This window comes from Geotrypetes seraphini, chromosome 15 (genome assembly GCF_902459505.1).
Source record: "Geotrypetes seraphini chromosome 15, aGeoSer1.1, whole genome shotgun sequence".
NCBI classification, from domain to species: Eukaryota; Metazoa; Chordata; class Amphibia; order Gymnophiona; family Dermophiidae; genus Geotrypetes; species Geotrypetes seraphini.
The window spans coordinates 41,221,399-41,237,878 of NC_047098.1; the positions used below are offsets into that span (position 1 = coordinate 41,221,399).

General features: G+C 41.5%; 1 protein-coding gene across 1 annotated transcript in view; it reads left to right on the forward strand.

Moving 5' to 3' along the window:
• Positions 1-16,480, forward strand: part of DOC2B (double C2 domain beta) — a 451,468-nt gene that overhangs the window by 183,282 nt on the left and 251,706 nt on the right. The window contains exon 3 of the mRNA XM_033922682.1: positions 10,355-10,429. Within this exon, the coding sequence (XP_033778573.1) occupies positions 10,355-10,429 (75 nt within the window). The remainder of the gene's footprint in view (positions 1-10,354; positions 10,430-16,480) is intronic.

Below are 16,480 nucleotides of genomic sequence, written 5' to 3' on the forward strand. Positions count from 1 at the left end.
TTAACCAACAAAATATGTTTCCCAGCTAGCAGGTTATAAATGTAAATGCATAGTATTCCTGTTATAATTTTCAAAGCAGATGCACAGGCATACATTCAGTTTAAAAAGCCAGCAAAGCTCTGAGCAGAGAAAAGTACATACCTGTGCATGTCATTATAAAATCATATCCTGATTAGGAGGATCATACTGTTCTACAGTTCTGTTTTCCCTATTCTTTTCTACTTCTGGTTTCTTTCCCTCCACCTCTTTACTCATTCCTGTGGCTCTCAAATCTGTCAAGGTGTCATCAGGGCTGGCCTATGCTTTCTTGATGGCTCCCTGATGAGAGCTGGTAGTGTCAGTGAGTTGCCGAGCACATGCACTGCCAGGACTCAAAGCAGGAAGGAAATGGCTTTTAATTTCATAGCCTGTTTGGTTTCCATAGGGCATATTCCACCAAACACTTTTATATACTCCCTGCTAACACTTGGTCTGCTGGGCTGCAGAGCTGCTTTATAAAAGAAAACAAAAAGCCCGCTGGGCTGATTGCAAACCATCTCATCTCCTTGCTGCAGGCTCTCGCTGCTTTTTATGTTATAAAGATGCAGAATATGTTTTATGTGGGTACATTAACTTGTATAAGGTACTTCAATAGGTTCATCATATATCAAGACAAGGCCTCCTTTTGTGCTACTGGATCCATCAGAAATGACAGACTCAGACCGATATATAAGCCCAAAGAACACTATGCAGAATAGATTAATTCTCTCTTTGTGCTTCGCGCTGACCTCTAAATGCTGGCAAATCAATATTTAAACTGCAGTCGGTGTTTTAAATACCAGCTGTGCATGTATTTATGGATATTCAGTGCAGCTATCCAGAGAGCAAATGGTGTTGAATATCTGGTTAAAGCACAAAAGAAATGTGTTCTTTTATGCCTTTTTGCTGCTCAAGAAATTAATATTGAGAGAATGGATTAAAGATACTGCCCTACAGTCTAGGATGGGGGTAGGCAATTCCGGTCCTCCAGAGCCAGGTCAGGTTTTCAGGATATCCACAATGAATATGTAGGAGATGGATTTGCATGCACTGCCTCCTTGAGATGCAAATCTATCTCATGCGTATTTATTGTGGATATCCTGAAAACCTGACCTGGCTCCGGCTTTCGAGGACCGGAATTCCCTACCCCTGGTCTAGGATATGGATGAATTGCCTTATTTAGCACACTTAAATTACTCACTTATAAGTTCCTCTTTAAAACTTGGGTTTTGAACTCTAAGATTCTTTGGTATGGATGAGCTTGATGACTTGTTTAGCAGATCTTGAATTCCGCACTTATAAGTTCCTCTCTAAACCTAAAAGAGTCTCTGGTCTACGTTTCTATGGAAGTGCACTAATGAGGAGGGTCAGGTGGAAGATGAATGAATGTCCTGTATCATTGCACTCCCCTTTTTTGAGCAACAGAAGGAAGATTGGGAGAGGGAGAGGAAAGATAAAGGAAGGATAGTGGGTGTGGATGCCAGATGCTTTATTAGGGAATATTACAGAATACAGTGGGGAACATATATCTTCAACAATACCCTCTGGGTAAGAAACTACCAGGTGGGCATATATGGTGTATTTAAAAGCATATAACAGGAACACAGAGGTTGATACAATGTTTTTGTTACTTTGCAGTTTGATCTTTGTTGTAGAGAGGTGAGAATGACTGGGGTTTATTTTTATTAAATTTTTCACTTTGGTTTGCTTTATATTTGGGGGGCTTTTTTTAAATTTTGCTAGTTTTTTTCCTGCTTTTATTTTTAGGATTTTTCTTTGGGGGGATTTGATATTGAAGTTTTCACTTTTGTTGTGCCTTTTGAATTTATTGTATTATCTTTTCCTTCTTCCTTCTCTTTGAGACTAAGGGTTCCTTTTACTAAGCCGCGTTAGGGCTTTAACGCGCGGAATAGCGCGCGCTACGTTGCTGCGCACGCTAGACCTTAACGCCAGCATTGACCTGGTGTTAGTTCTAGAAGCGTAGCGCGTGGTAATTTCCTGCATGCGTTAAAAACGCTAGCACGCCTTAGTAAAAGGAGCCCTAATTGAGGAAAGGAATCAGGAAGCGCACTATAAAAAGACCAGCAGAGCTGCTGTACCAGTGGCGGACCCCAAGACTTTGGAACTCAATGAAAGGGACATTAAGAATTTGCACAGATGTTAAACCTTTCAAGAAACTGTTAATGACCTCTCTGTTTGTGAGATTCTTCCTTCTTTGAATGATTAGATACTAGTAGCTAATAGAGCATCCCTATATTATATGAAGAAAAGCTGACGGTTCTTACTGAGGTTATTTGATATGTAATGTTTGTTACTTCTATGTACTGTATGTATCAATTGTTACCCTCTTGATAAGCGGGTTAGAAATTTTTAAAATAAATATTTATTTATAATTATTTATAACCCACCTATCCACAAATCTAGGCGAGGAACAGAGTAACATATAAAATATGGTAAAAAAAAACAACAAAAAACACACACACAAAAAAATAGCATTATATGCAAAATATAAAACAAAAGAACATTCTTAGAGATGGAACCAAAAAAAATGCTCATACAGTAAAGTCTTCAACACTTTTCTAAAATGCAAAAGCACAGAAGTTTGGTATTTATTTATTTAATACATATAAATTTATGTATATACTGTATAGGTAAATGTAAGTAATTATTTCTTTCATAGGTAGTATAGTTAGATTGTGAGCCTGTTGGGATAGAGAGGGAAATTCAAAGTACCTGATTAGATTTTTGGCCATTATTCAAGTCAATTTAATTGTTTTGTAAAATGAATCCTTTGGGAGATTTAGCAGTATATAAGACACCACATTAAATTAAATTTATTTGATGCACTTCATTGAGATACAAGCAGTCCCCAGGTTAGGAACGAGTTCTATTTTTCAAATCGTTTTTAAGTTGAATTTGTATGTTACTCGGATCTTCTACGGTACACAGTCTATAAAAACATTATACATTAAAGAAACAGTCCTCAAAATAAAGTACTGTAGTTTAAATAGAAAGAAAAGACAGATTTACACTTACTTTTGTTCTTCATCACTGGTCCCTCTCCACCACTACATCCAACATTTCTCCCTCTCTTCCCCATGCATCTGTACCTTATGCCTTTCCCACCACTATGTCCGATATTTCTTTCTCCCTCCCTATGCCCAACAATTCTCCTCTTTCTTCTTTTCCCCATGTGCACCATCTCTCTTTCCCTCTCACTCAGATACCCATGTCCAACAATTCTCCCTTTCTATATCATCCCCACCTCAGCATCTCTTTCCCTCATTTCCTCCATTCTTCCATTCTATGTCCCAAGTTCATGCTTCCCTTCCTCACTCCATTCTGTGTCCCATGTTCATACTCCCTCGCTCCTTTCTTCTATCCTTTGTCTGAAGTTTGTGCCCCCTCTCTTCCTTCTGTGTTGCAACGCAACCCTGCTTCTCCCTTCCTATGCCAACGCAGTCCCTCTTCCTCCCTTCCTGTCTCAATGTGATCCTCCTCCTCCCTTCTATGTCCCAACATGCACTTCATCATCCCCCCTTCAATTCCGTGTCCCAAATTCATGTCTCTTGCATTTATCTCCTCTGGCTGGCTCCCTCCTCCTAGCCACACTTCTGTTGGCAAAGCCGTGAGCGGTGGTTTCTGCATGTGGCCCGCTAACCCGGAAGCCTTCCATCTGACACCTGCATCAGAGGGAATGCTTCTGGGTCAACATGCCACATGCAGGAGCCACCAATGGCGGTTTTGCGAAGACCAGCCACTGCTTGTGGCTTTGCCAACAGAAGTGCAGCTGGGAGGAGGGAGCCAGCAAGCAGAGCTAAACGTGGGAGGCACGAATTTGGGACATGGAATGGAGGGGGATGATGAGGGGTATGTTGGGACATGGAAGGGAGGAGGAGGATCATGTTGGGACATGAAGAGAGGAAGAGGGACTGCATTGACATAGGAAGGGAGAGGCAGTACCCCGATTCATAAGTATGAGTTTGACGTAAGTCGCGCATTCTTAAACCGGGGACTGCCTGTACTATAAATAAAATCAAAAGCTAGGTAGAGCTAGGGTTACCATAGGGCTTCAAAAAAAAGGAGGACGGATTGAGACATTTGGGTTTTACTTCCGTTGAAAACAAGGGAAGTAAGGAGGACAGACTGAGACATCTGTCCTCCTTTCTCTGAAGCCATATGGTAACCCTAGGTGGAGCAATCAGTGATATGGGGAAGGGGATGGACCTTGATCCCAACCCTGACTCCTGTAGCAGATAGCAGGCCTTTCTTGGGATCTACCATCTGAGTTGCTACTGCTAGAGCAGCAGTCTCAAACTCGTGGCCTGTAGGCCGCATGTGCCCCCCCCCCCCCCAGGGACAATTTTGCGGCCCACAATCTGTCCTCTCCACTTCACAAGTTTTCTGATTTTGGAGAGGACAATCGCATACAGACCACAAGTGCTGTAAATGACTTGCGTCAGAGGGAATGTCAGCAAACAGCCTCCTGGTGGCGCTGTGCTTCTCCCAGTCTCAACCTCCCTCTGCCCGCTTTGGCTTGCGTCTCTAGGTGGTATTAGCGGCTTCCGGGTTGCGCTGTGCATCTCGTGATCTCAGCCTCCCTCCGCTCCCTCTCAGCCTGGATCCGGAGCGCACGGCTCACTCTGGCCTGCAGCACAGCTCACTCTGCCCTCCAGCTCACCCACAAGCATCGGAACCAAGCAACGAGGCATCCCAGGCTGTGGTGGCTGTAGGCCTTTGGCAAGTATGTGAAAAATGTGTTTCTTTGGAAATTGCAATTATCTGTCCCACAGAAATTTATTTATTTTTTTTAACCCCCTATGATTTCTCCTGTGGTGGTGTTTCTTCACATAGGCTTTGATTTATTACAATTGTCTGTCACACAGAAATTTTTTTTGATTCCCCCCCCCTATGATTTCTCCTGTGGTGGTGTTTCTTCACATTGGCCTATGTCAGTGGTCGGCAAACTGCGGCTCTTTAGCCACTTGAGTGCGGCTCGAGGATCGCCTAAAGCAGGAGTCCCCAACATGCTTCCCTTCTCACTGCCCTCTCCCAAGTCACCGCCATTGGGGAACAGGCCGCCACCACAGTTGGTGAATAGGCAACTACCGCCACCATCAGGGAATAGGCTAACACCGCCGCAATCAGGGAACAGGCTGGCACCGAGTTCTTAGCTCTCCCTGCTTATCTTCCCCAGCATGGAGCCGACCAATTCTCAACACCCGACGTCAATTCTAACGTCAGAGAGGAAGTTCTGGGCCAGCCAATCACTGCCTGGCTGGCCCGGAACTTCCTCTCCGATGTTAGAATTGACGTCGGGTGGCGAGAATTGGTCAGCCCCGTGCTGGAGAAGATAAGCAGGGAGAACTAAGAACTCGGTGCCGGCCTGTTCTCCGATGGTGGCTTGGGGGAGGGCAGGGAGAAATAAAGAAAGGGGGGGACAGGGAGATAGAAAGAAAAAAAGAAGGGAGACGGGACACAGATAGAAAGGGGCATGGAGAAAGAAAGAAAGAAAGGGCATGGAGAAAGAAAAAAAGAAAGAAAGGGCACAGAGAGAGAGAAAGGCAGACATATAGAAAGAAAGGGGGCATGGAGAGAGAGATAGAAAGAAAGAAGGGGGCAGGGTGAAAGAAATAAAAAGTTGGGGGAGGGAAGGAGACAGATGCCAGACCAGGGGAGAGGAAGGAAGAAAGAAGGAGGGAGGGAGAGAAAAGAAAGAAAGAGATGTCAGACCATGGAAATAGGGACGGAAGAAGAGAGAGATAGAAGGGAAGGTAAGACATGGAAATGTAGATTTTGAAAAGAAAACAGAAAAATTGAATATTAAGTTAATGCCAAAGATGGATGCAAGGCAGAAAGTGAAGACGGAAAGAAAAACAGTCAAAGGACAAGAAGGCCCTGGAAACATAGTTAAAAGCACAGAAAAATAAAGTCACCAGCCAACAAAGGTAGGGAAAATGATTTTATTTTCAATATAGTGATTGAAATGTGTCAGTTTTGAGAAAGGAAAGATATTAAACTTTAAATGTGAGGGCTGCAGAAAAAATAGGGTACTTGATGGACCGCGGAAAAAAGTTAATGAGACAATAACTATTTTTTCTGCGGCCCTCCAAGTACCTACCGATCCAAAATTTGGCCCCACTAAAGGTTTGAGTTTGAGACCACTGTGCTAGAGGGAATTGAGCACAATCTGACCTAGGTGCTTCAATTCCTCCCTCAAGGTCCTATGTAAAATGGGACCAGTTCTAGCGGGTGAGATTTTTCAGGCTGTGTGTCCACGGTAAAAATCTGTAAAGATGTGAATATTATATTGATTAGTAAATTAAACTAGTGATACAATATTCAAAGTGTTTTAACTGGGCAGGAGAGGTTCTTGCCTGGTTAAATTGCACTGAAGGTCCATCCAGAAAGGCTGGATTACTGTAATGGACTCTACTTTCATGTGACTAAGTGGCATAGCGAGGGAGGGTGGCGCCTAGGAAGGTGGCACCCAGCATCGCTGCGCTGTTCGCTCCCCACTCTTCCCCGCTGCACTGTGCACCCCCCCCACCTCAAGTACCTCTTCAGATGTTCACTGGCACGAGCAGCACCTCAACCCCCCCACTGCTGGTCACGCCAGCCTCAGCACCCTTCTGACATTACCTCCTGGTCCCACGACCAGGACATGAGGGAGCCGAAGCTGGTGCGAGCTGCAAGTGGAAGATACTGCTTGCATTGGTGAACTTTTAAAGAGGTATGTTGGGGGGGAGGGGAGGGCAGAGAGGAGGATAGGTGCTCCTGTCGAACTAACGCTCAGTGTTCACAGGAGCATTGCTTGTTTCTCACGAATTTTAAGGATTCTATACAACATCATTGTGTTCTACATGGTTCTCTATTAGTGAAGCACAGGACAACTCAGACCCCTGAAGAAGGCGTGTTTCTCTGAAACACGAACCGTGTTGGGTCCGGTCTCCATGTATATGAGAGCCATCCTTCGGAAAATAACTTTTTGCTGACTTTTAATAAAAGTTCCTGTACCTTGTACATTCCTCTCTGCAGTTTCTTTTTGTTTTTGGTGCTTTCCCTTCACTGCAGACTTGTTGGATTTTTCTTTGTTTAGCAGATTCTGTTCTAATATTCTGGTGAAATTTGAGACGTACTAACATGCACGTCTCAATTCTGACTGCTATGACCCATCTAAAATGGGACTGTAAACATATTGTGTTCTTGTTCCCTGGCTCAAATCCCAGAGGATTTCAATCAGTCGGTGTCTGACATTGTAGCAAATTGATCGGCATTGTTAGGATGGCCTGGACCCCTGCCTTTAAGAAAGCAAATTCCCCTGAAAGTATTACAGCTAATGTCAAACGGAGACTATTGAGTTAAAAATCAATCAAAGCAAATTTGATGTCTTATATTTTAGATTTTGTATTACCCAAATTGCTGGTATGTCGTAGATCTTACAGATTACAGAGAGACAGGTATAGTGTGCAGTGTACAAGAAGCAGCTCTGTGCTATGTAAACCGTCACCAATGATATTCAGTTGTACAGTGGAAGCCGTCTTCACTCTCCCTTTTGGCAGTTTTGGTCATGGAATCACCAAAAGAATGGACCATAAGTCAGCTCAGAACAAAATGTTCCAGTTTTTTAATAGGAAAACCGAAAATTGGGGTACTAAATATTCAAAATACAGTGAGAGTGTAAATTTTTAACTTTTTGAATATGTGCTCATATAAAAAGAGGCCATCATGGACCACTATGTGATCCCATAGGCTAATGCCTCTCAAAATTGTAACCACAATAGTTAAAATTTTTAAAAAAATTATCTTCAGCATATTGCCCAGGTTCTGACATGGGCCATGTTTCACTAGGGCTGCTTCAGAAAATTAAAAAATGTACAATATAGACTGTGTGATGTATTGGATAGGCAATATAGAACTAGGTCTCTAAAAACCAAAAATAATAAAGTAAATATATATTTATATATTATTTATATAGTAATATAACAGGTGCTGGGATCCACGCCTATATTTTACATATGAGTCAAAAAAGGGGTGTGGAAATGGGAGGGTCATGGGCGGAGCAGGGTGTTCCTAGAATTAATGTGCATAGAATAAGGGGGAGCCACACCTAGACAGAGACAAAGGCAAATCTCAATAAATGCCAATTAACTGCAATAATTGATTGTTAATATCAATAAATTGCCAGTGGCAAATTTGGGTGCCATATATGGAATCTCAGGATAACTGGCTGAAATTCAAGGGCACTTGTTTGGTTTTCAGGTGTGCTAACTAGATGAGCGCCAGCAGTGGATCATTCACCAGCGCTGAGAATACGGCTGCTATTTCTTCTGACCACCCTGGCACTATGCAGCCAGTGCAGAGCTTGGGTAGAGCTCAGTGGTGTAGTAAGGGTGGGGTGGGGGGTGGACCTCTCTGCACCCCCCCCCGGGCTCCTTCCCACTTCTCCTTTGCCATGCGCACGCCTTCACTTCTCCCCCACTGTACCTCTGGCTACTCACCAGCACAAACAGCATCTTCAACTTGCTGCCCGGGCCAGCATTGGTGCTCCCTCTGATGTCATTTCCTGGTCCCATGAAGTTATCTAGTTAGCGGCAATATTTAGAGGTCCTTTTATAAGGCTGCAGTAAAAATTGACCTTAGTGCTCTTTTCTGTGCTAAGGTCATTTTTACCACAATCGTTAAAAAGCCTGCTTTTGAATTTATTTTATTAATGGCTATGTTCTTATATAACCATTAGCATGTGCAAAACCCATAAAGGAAAGAAGCAGAGATGACCAGTAGAATCGAGCTATTGCAAGTGATGTTGCTCAGAACTGTGTGTATTTAAAAAAAACAACTTAAAAAGTAGAAAGGACCCAACACCAGTGTTGTACCAAGGTGGGGAAGCAGACCTCCCCAGGTGCACGCCCTAGAGGGGTGCACAGCCAGCCGGGTCCTCCTGGGACCTGCACTTCAGCCCAGCTGCCGGTCCACCCCCACAGCCATGAAAATGGCTAAGAAGCTGGTGGGAGCGGCGAAAGCCCAGTCGGTGTTGCAGGGTTTGGGTTTGTGAATAGCGTCCTTGCCTACTTTGCTTGCCGTTGCTCTCATTTGCATGCGTGGATTGGAGGGAAAACAGGGTGCAAAGGGGTCACAAACCGATCGGTGCATGATCGGTTTGCTTTGTGAATCTAGACCTATGTTAGGCACACATTAGCACATAAAGAAGCCTAGTAAAAGGATCGCTTAAAACACCAACATGGTAGCTAACCTGATGAAGTTAGAACAGCAAAACGTCAATCCTACCTTAATCCGGTTAGCAGTCTGAATATCACTGCTAACTGGATAGCATCATTGGTCAGTGCTGGATTCTGGTAGCTAGATACCAGTTCTGAATATCCTATTTATTTTTACCTGCAGCGGCTGACGTGTTAAAAAATGCTGATCGACACAGGTTTAATATCATCCCCTGACTGTCTTTCAAGTATCGTGTTCTTTCAGAAATATCAAAGCGTCAAAATGTGTTTGTACATGAGTAGTCATCTTCAAATATATGTTAATTTCTTTAAAAAAAAAAATAAAATACTGATGTGCCCTTCTGCAGTTAATTACATTTTGGATTAAATGTTAATTGAATCTAGGCTTAGCAGCTAGCATGGTATCCCTATCAGTATCATGCTTTCATATCTAAGTGTTTGCTAAGGCTAATGGGGCTTTCCATTCTAATTAAAATTAGAACGTGTCTGCTCACTGAAGGTACTGGAATGCTTACTGTCCTGGACACAGAACTTGAGGCCAGCATTCTTCAGATTCCCAAGTGCAGACGGTGTAATTTGTCAACAAATGGCTTTCTTCTGTGGGTCGATAGGAAGCAAGTAGACTTGCAGGGATCTCAAAGTCCCTCCTTGAGGGCCGCAATCCAGTCGGGTTTTCAGGATTTCCCTAATGAATATGCATTGAAAGCAGCGCATGCACATAGATCTCATGCATATTCATTGGGGAAATCCTGAAAACCCGACTGGATTGCGGCTCTCAAGGAGGGACTTTGAGACCCCTGAAGTAGAGGAAACAATCTCATGTGGGAAGCAAGTGAGGTAACTAGTCCAGAGGAGGTTAAATGTAGCAGTCCTGTGAACAATAAAGAAGATTTGGATGTAATTTGATATCAGGACTATTATATTTAATAAGAAGGAGGTTTTACTTCCTTCTCTGTGGTTACCTCACTTGCTATGCTTCCTTTCTTCTGTGGGCTTGCAGTATGGAATCAGTCATAAGGAAAGGCTCTTCAGTCTGACAGCAACAGGCTGTCAGTGCTGTAATTATAACCACTTTTTTTCTCTATTTCTTACTTAAGGGCCTGAAGCCAATGGACCATAATGGCCTTGCTGATCCATATGTCAAATTGCACTTACTCCCAGGAGCTAGTAAGGTGAGTTGTCACCTAGTTTCTTATTGTACTGTCTCTCTTCACCTTTTCAGCCCAATCTAGCTGTTAATGTATTTTTCCATAGAATCCTGTTAATGTGATTAAACCAAATCATATTAGGTCACAAATTGCCTAAAACCCTAGGATGCCAAATGAAATTCATCTAAGGCAGTTGCTAAAGAAATCCTTTAAATGGCAGGGCCCTAGAAAAAGACTTTTTGAAAACTGAACTCACTGGGCTATTTGGAGGTAATTTTGTAACAGGTTGCTATGGCTGGAAGGCCAAATAGACACCATTTCAAGCCTATTTTATAGAGACATATGAGTATAACATTCAGCCTTCTTAGAAACAAACAACACCATGGGGTGGTCGACGCCACAAGGACAGTCCATACTCCCACAGCAATGGACCTTGGTACCATGACAGTACAAATATGTTCAGCAAAACAATGTGGAACCAATCCCTGGACTCTCAGAAGTTAAAATGATGATGTTTATTAATGCAAAATTAAGGGATCCTTTTACTAAGCTGCGGTAGCATTTTTAGTGTACGCAAACCCCCACTAAACAAAAAAACTAACACCAGCTCGAAGGAGGCGTTAGCATCTAGCGTGCGCTTAAACCACTACCGCAGCTTAGTTAAAGGAGCCCTAAAATTCAATACACAATGTAATAAAAGCCAACAAAGGTGTTCCTTTTACTCGCCAGGTTCATTTCTTTGAGTCGCAGCCAGCACGATAGAAGTATCACATCACTTTCTCACGGATGTTTTCTGTGAAGCTGCTGTGTTTTTAATGCTGTATTTGAGGACCCCTGAAGAAGGCAAATACTGCCAAAATACGGCCCATGTAGGGTCTGGTTATCTGTTTACAGTAAGTGACATTACTATTTGAAGCTATTTGTTGGCTTTTATTACATTGTGTATTGTATTTTAATTTTGCATTAATAAACATCATCGTTTTAATGATTGTAACATTCAGCCCAGAGTGGTCAACAGTTTTTAATCCACTGATCTCCGCAGGCCAGATTAACCCCATATACTCAACACCAGGCAAAATTACTTTGTATTCTCCTTTTTTTAGTAATTAAAAACGTTTTACACTCCTGGAAAGATTTATCACAAGTGGAAGCAAATACATGGTGGAATATGGTTTGCCTGACAGCTAAATATGAGAGAACACTGACTGAAAAACACAAAACACTTATTGTCTTTAATAAAATTTGGGCACCTGTTCACAGTTACTGTAATTGATAATTTATCACATACCCTTTGACATTAGAGAATACATTTAACAGATCATACAATATATACATATTACAGTATGCACATAAACTAGATACACGCACTTTTCTGTTACTACTAATAGTTGTATGTACATTTTCATACCTGTTATATTACATATCTGTTTGTTATCGCTATTGTAACTGCGTTATTGATGTATTTGTATTCCTGTGTTGGCATAGATATATGTAATATATAATCCCTTCATTTCATTAGTTTTTCTTGTCCTAATCTTTGAAAATTTAATAAAATGATTTGAACAAAAAAACCCACAACAACCTGGTATATTCAATGCTGGGACATGTCCAGGCTCTGTTATTGAATATTCAAGAGTGTGTAGCCATTTTGCTGTCCTAACTTCATTTGTTAACTTAGCCAGTTAATAGACTAAATATTGCTATTAATTGGTTATGTTCCAGTGCCAAGATTCCATTTTAGAATACTAGCTAAAGTTGGTATTGATGCTCTCCATGTCAATGGTAGGCATAAGTTGGCACACCTTAAGTGATGCGAGTAACTTATAGTATTCTGTAATTATTTGTGTAACTGTAAGACACACCTAAGGCCAACCCATGCTCTGGAAAAAGCAACAGTTGAAAAGGATTCAAAAAAAGAGGGTGTATAAAGCAGTTTAATAATTCTTTTAGCTTCTTATTGACTTGACACAGGCTTGTGTTTTGGCTCAATTACCTGCATCAGGAGTCTGAAGATACTTTATGGGAGTAAATCAAATATCTACAGTGTGAACATAACCAGAATTTAAAATGGGTTGCAAATCTTCAATTCACACAGCATCTCTTCAGCACATTTGAACCAAAACACAGGCCAATGTCAAGTCAATAAGAAACTACGAGAGTTAATAAATTGTTTTATCCACCGCCCTTTTTGAGTCACCTCCACTGTTGCTTTTTCTATTGCTATTTATTATGGTATTTTAGTTCCTCTGTTTTTGGACCTACTCATCCTCTGCCTTTGTGCTCCCCCTTGCAGTTAAGCACTGTGGCACTCGGACACTACCTTATGGAAAAGCACCTCATGCACATAGAAATTAGTAGTAGAAGTAGTAAAGCTTATCAGGATAGTATTTTGAACATCCTGGGCCATATTCTATAAATGACGCCTATATTAGACACTGCTAGGCATCCTAAATGTGGCTGCCTAGAGATGTCTAAGTTGGTGCGATAATTGATCACGCTGGTTTTTCAGCAAATCAAAAAAAAAAAAAAAAATTAAATAAGAGTTCAGCACTGAACTCTTAGGATGCCTAGCAATGCCTAAGTGGAGGTGCCCTCCCAGGCCTAAGGATGCCTAAGGACACCTATCTCAAACAGTAGGCATGGTTAAAGGTGGAGAATAGGTATGGTTGACTTAGGCATCGTTAGGTATCCAACATAGGTGCCGCCAAATTAGGTGTGGTTGACTTAGGCATCGTTAGGGTCCAACACAGGTGCCGCCAAATTAGGCGTGGTTGACTTAGGCATCGTTAGGTATCCAACATAGGTGCCGCCAAATTAGGTGTGGTTGACTTAGGCATCGTTAGGGTCCAACACAGGTGCCGCCAAATTAGGCGTGGTTGACTTAGGCATCGTTAGGTATCCAACATAGGTGCCGTCAAATTAGGCAAGTGAACAGCGGTGCCTATGTCTAGGATGCCTGGCAGTGCCTAAATCTGCTGAGGTGCTGCTAGGTGGGATTGTATAAATAAGGGGTGTCCAACCTTTTGGCTTCCCTGGGCCGCATTGGCTGAAAAAAAATTTTCTGGGGCCGCACACATGCGCAAACACTGCAGCAAGACAGAGGAGGGAGCCGGCAAGATGGTAAACACCTGGGGGCAGCAGAGGAAAACACTGCATCGCCCTCGACCGGGGCCACACAAAATACTTCACGGGGCCGCAGGTTGGACACCCCTGGTATAAATGTTGACTAGTGGTTGATTGACAACCATGCTGAGCAGTACCTCCAATGTAGGCACTGTTTAGTGCCATTTATAGAATCTGGGCTCCTGTGTGCCATGGTACTGAAGGACAGCTCCTTTCTTTCTGCCTCCTGGGCAAGCCTCAATGATAAAACATGATTTAACAGCAAAAGCAAACCAATGCTATTCTGCACTCTGCCTTTCTAGTTCACATGTTAACACTAGAATTCTAAGAAAATGATATCTTCCCAAATGTACCAAGAAGTCAATTTAACTGATAAAGGAGATTAATTTAAATAATCTATAGAAATAGAATGAATATGACTCTTTTCTGGTTTTGAACTAGAGGTTTTGTGCACTGTATTGTTTAGATAATAAGACAAAGTTAATTGGCGTGAATTCACGGCTTGTGGAGAGAGTATTTCTGTAGCAGGGTTGGTTTTCCTATACTGCATTTCAAGTTTCAGTAAAAGCTGGTAAATCAGCATGGCTTGTAATCTGGAGCTTTTATCGCCTTTTCATTAAAACTGATGATTTTTTTTGACTGGGATGAACAGCAGATGGAAATTTCAGCCTTTCATATTTCATGTTGTATTATGTGTGGGGACTGAACACTTCAAAGCTACAGATTCAAAATTCCTAACAAATATGCCCCAGAACAAATTACCTTCAGAGAGTCGTTCTCATTAAAAACTGTTCAGCTGGTTTTGCTCTTGAATTTATTTACATTTTAAGTTTTATTTGAAAGTGCCAGTAGTTGTTTGATTTGGGTTTTCTGTATGGTTTTATATCTCTTTGAAGCCTCTTTTGATTCTGCTACATTTACAGGCTCTTAACTTTACCAGTATTTATTATATCCAGCAGGAAAATCTGTTTTTTCTTATAAATCTCATCTAGCTTATAAATATCCACCATTTGTCAGGAAGAGACGGCAGGAGTGCTTCTACAAAGTTGCTCCTCTTGAGAATAATTGCATGAAGTTTTTTTTTCACTTTTCAAGCTTTATTACTGTTTGACATATCACCCTTAAGAGGGATTTCCAGAGCAGTTTAAATAAATAAAAATATAGTAGAGAGGAAAAGGAAGAACAAAGAGAAATCAGAACTACAGTTGTCAATAAGATGGGGAGGAAAGCTAAAGATATTCTAGGGCAGCAACCTTGCCACAGCTCCAAGATCATTTCTCAGCTTAATGGTTTACAAGATGGATCAGTCAGTGAAGTATCATTATAGGAAGGTCTTTAAGCCAGATTTTATTTTATTTTATTTTTTAAATCTTTATTAATTTTCAAATATTAACAGTGCAATACAATGAATTTAAACATAAACACTTTACAAAGCGCATTTTAAATACACAAATAATTAAAAAAAACAATCATTTTCTCCCCCCCTTCCTCCCCATAACTCATAAAAATAGAAGTACATATTTAATTTCAATAATATAGATAAATTAAGTATAGCAAACAAGTATAGCAAACATTCCCCTCCCCCCACCCACCCTGGATGTGTAAGGAAGTCAAATAAAAGGAAAGGTACATAACAATTTTTATGACTCAATAAATGTAGTCAATGGGCTCCACACCATTTTGAATGCGTTACTATATCCCAAACATTCCGCGTTCATTCTTTCATACTTGTAACTGGAGCATAAGTTTGTCCACCAGAATGTGTAATTAAGTCGATCATCTGGATGGCTATTCCTGTCATTATTAAGAAAAGCCGGCTTTTATGCCGATCCAAAGAAGGTTTAATATGTAATAGAGTACTACAAATTATGGCTTCATAAGTCATTGGTATCGATGACCAAAGTACAATATTGATTTGTCCCCAAATTGACTTCCAAAAATTAAGTATCAATGGACAATAGAATAACAGATGATCCAAAGTCCCTGTATTAACATGACAATGCCAGCATCTATTAGATTTAGAACTAACATAGAAACATAGAAATAGATGGCAGATAACGGCCCATCCAGTCTGCCCACCCTAATGACCCTCCCCTACTTTTCTCTGTGAAGAGATCCCATGTACCGATCCCATTTCGTCTTAAAATCAGGCACTGTCTATTTTTTGTAAACGAACTGGGGTCCAAAAAATCCTATGCAACAAAAACCAAGTTTGTCTCATAGATGCTGATACTCTACATTTTAACCTCCAAGTCCAAATTCGTAGCCATTGAGAAGCAGAAATATACTGTTTTATCTTGATGCTCCAAATGTCTCTAAGCCAGATTTTAATGTTTCTAGGGATCATTGAAGATGAAGGTATGATTGGGGTGCGGGTGGGGGCATTCCATAAGGATGGACACTAAAACTTTTAGTCCTGACCAAGTCATAACAGATGTGGTTTTTTAAATGTAACTCATTTAGGCCAAGAAAACTCTGGCGTAAATAGGATGTACCTATGATGGGCCGCTGAAACGTTCTCAGCCCAACCAACAAAGTTGGGGCAGTCTCCATCAAGGGCTATATATTTAGGCCTGGATTCTCTATAGGATCTAAAAAGTAGCCACCAATCGATCACATGACGGTGTCTTATAGAGAATTGCACTCCATGAAAGATAGGTGTCAGTAATATAAGCCAAGGTTTCTGGGCCTAAATTGCTGGTGCCTATCTTTGTCGTGAATTGCGCCTACATAGGTGCTTTAGGCTGCCTAATGCCACTTCCAGTGTTAGCCATCCCTTAATGACGTTAGGCAGCCTAAGGCACCTAAAGTCTCTTCATTGGCTTCCCATCCATTTCAGACTACAATTCAGACTTCTCTTACTGACCTACAAATGCACTCACTCAGCTACCCCTCACTATCTCTCTTCACTTATCTCTCCCTATGATCCCTCCCATGAGCTCTGCTCAACTG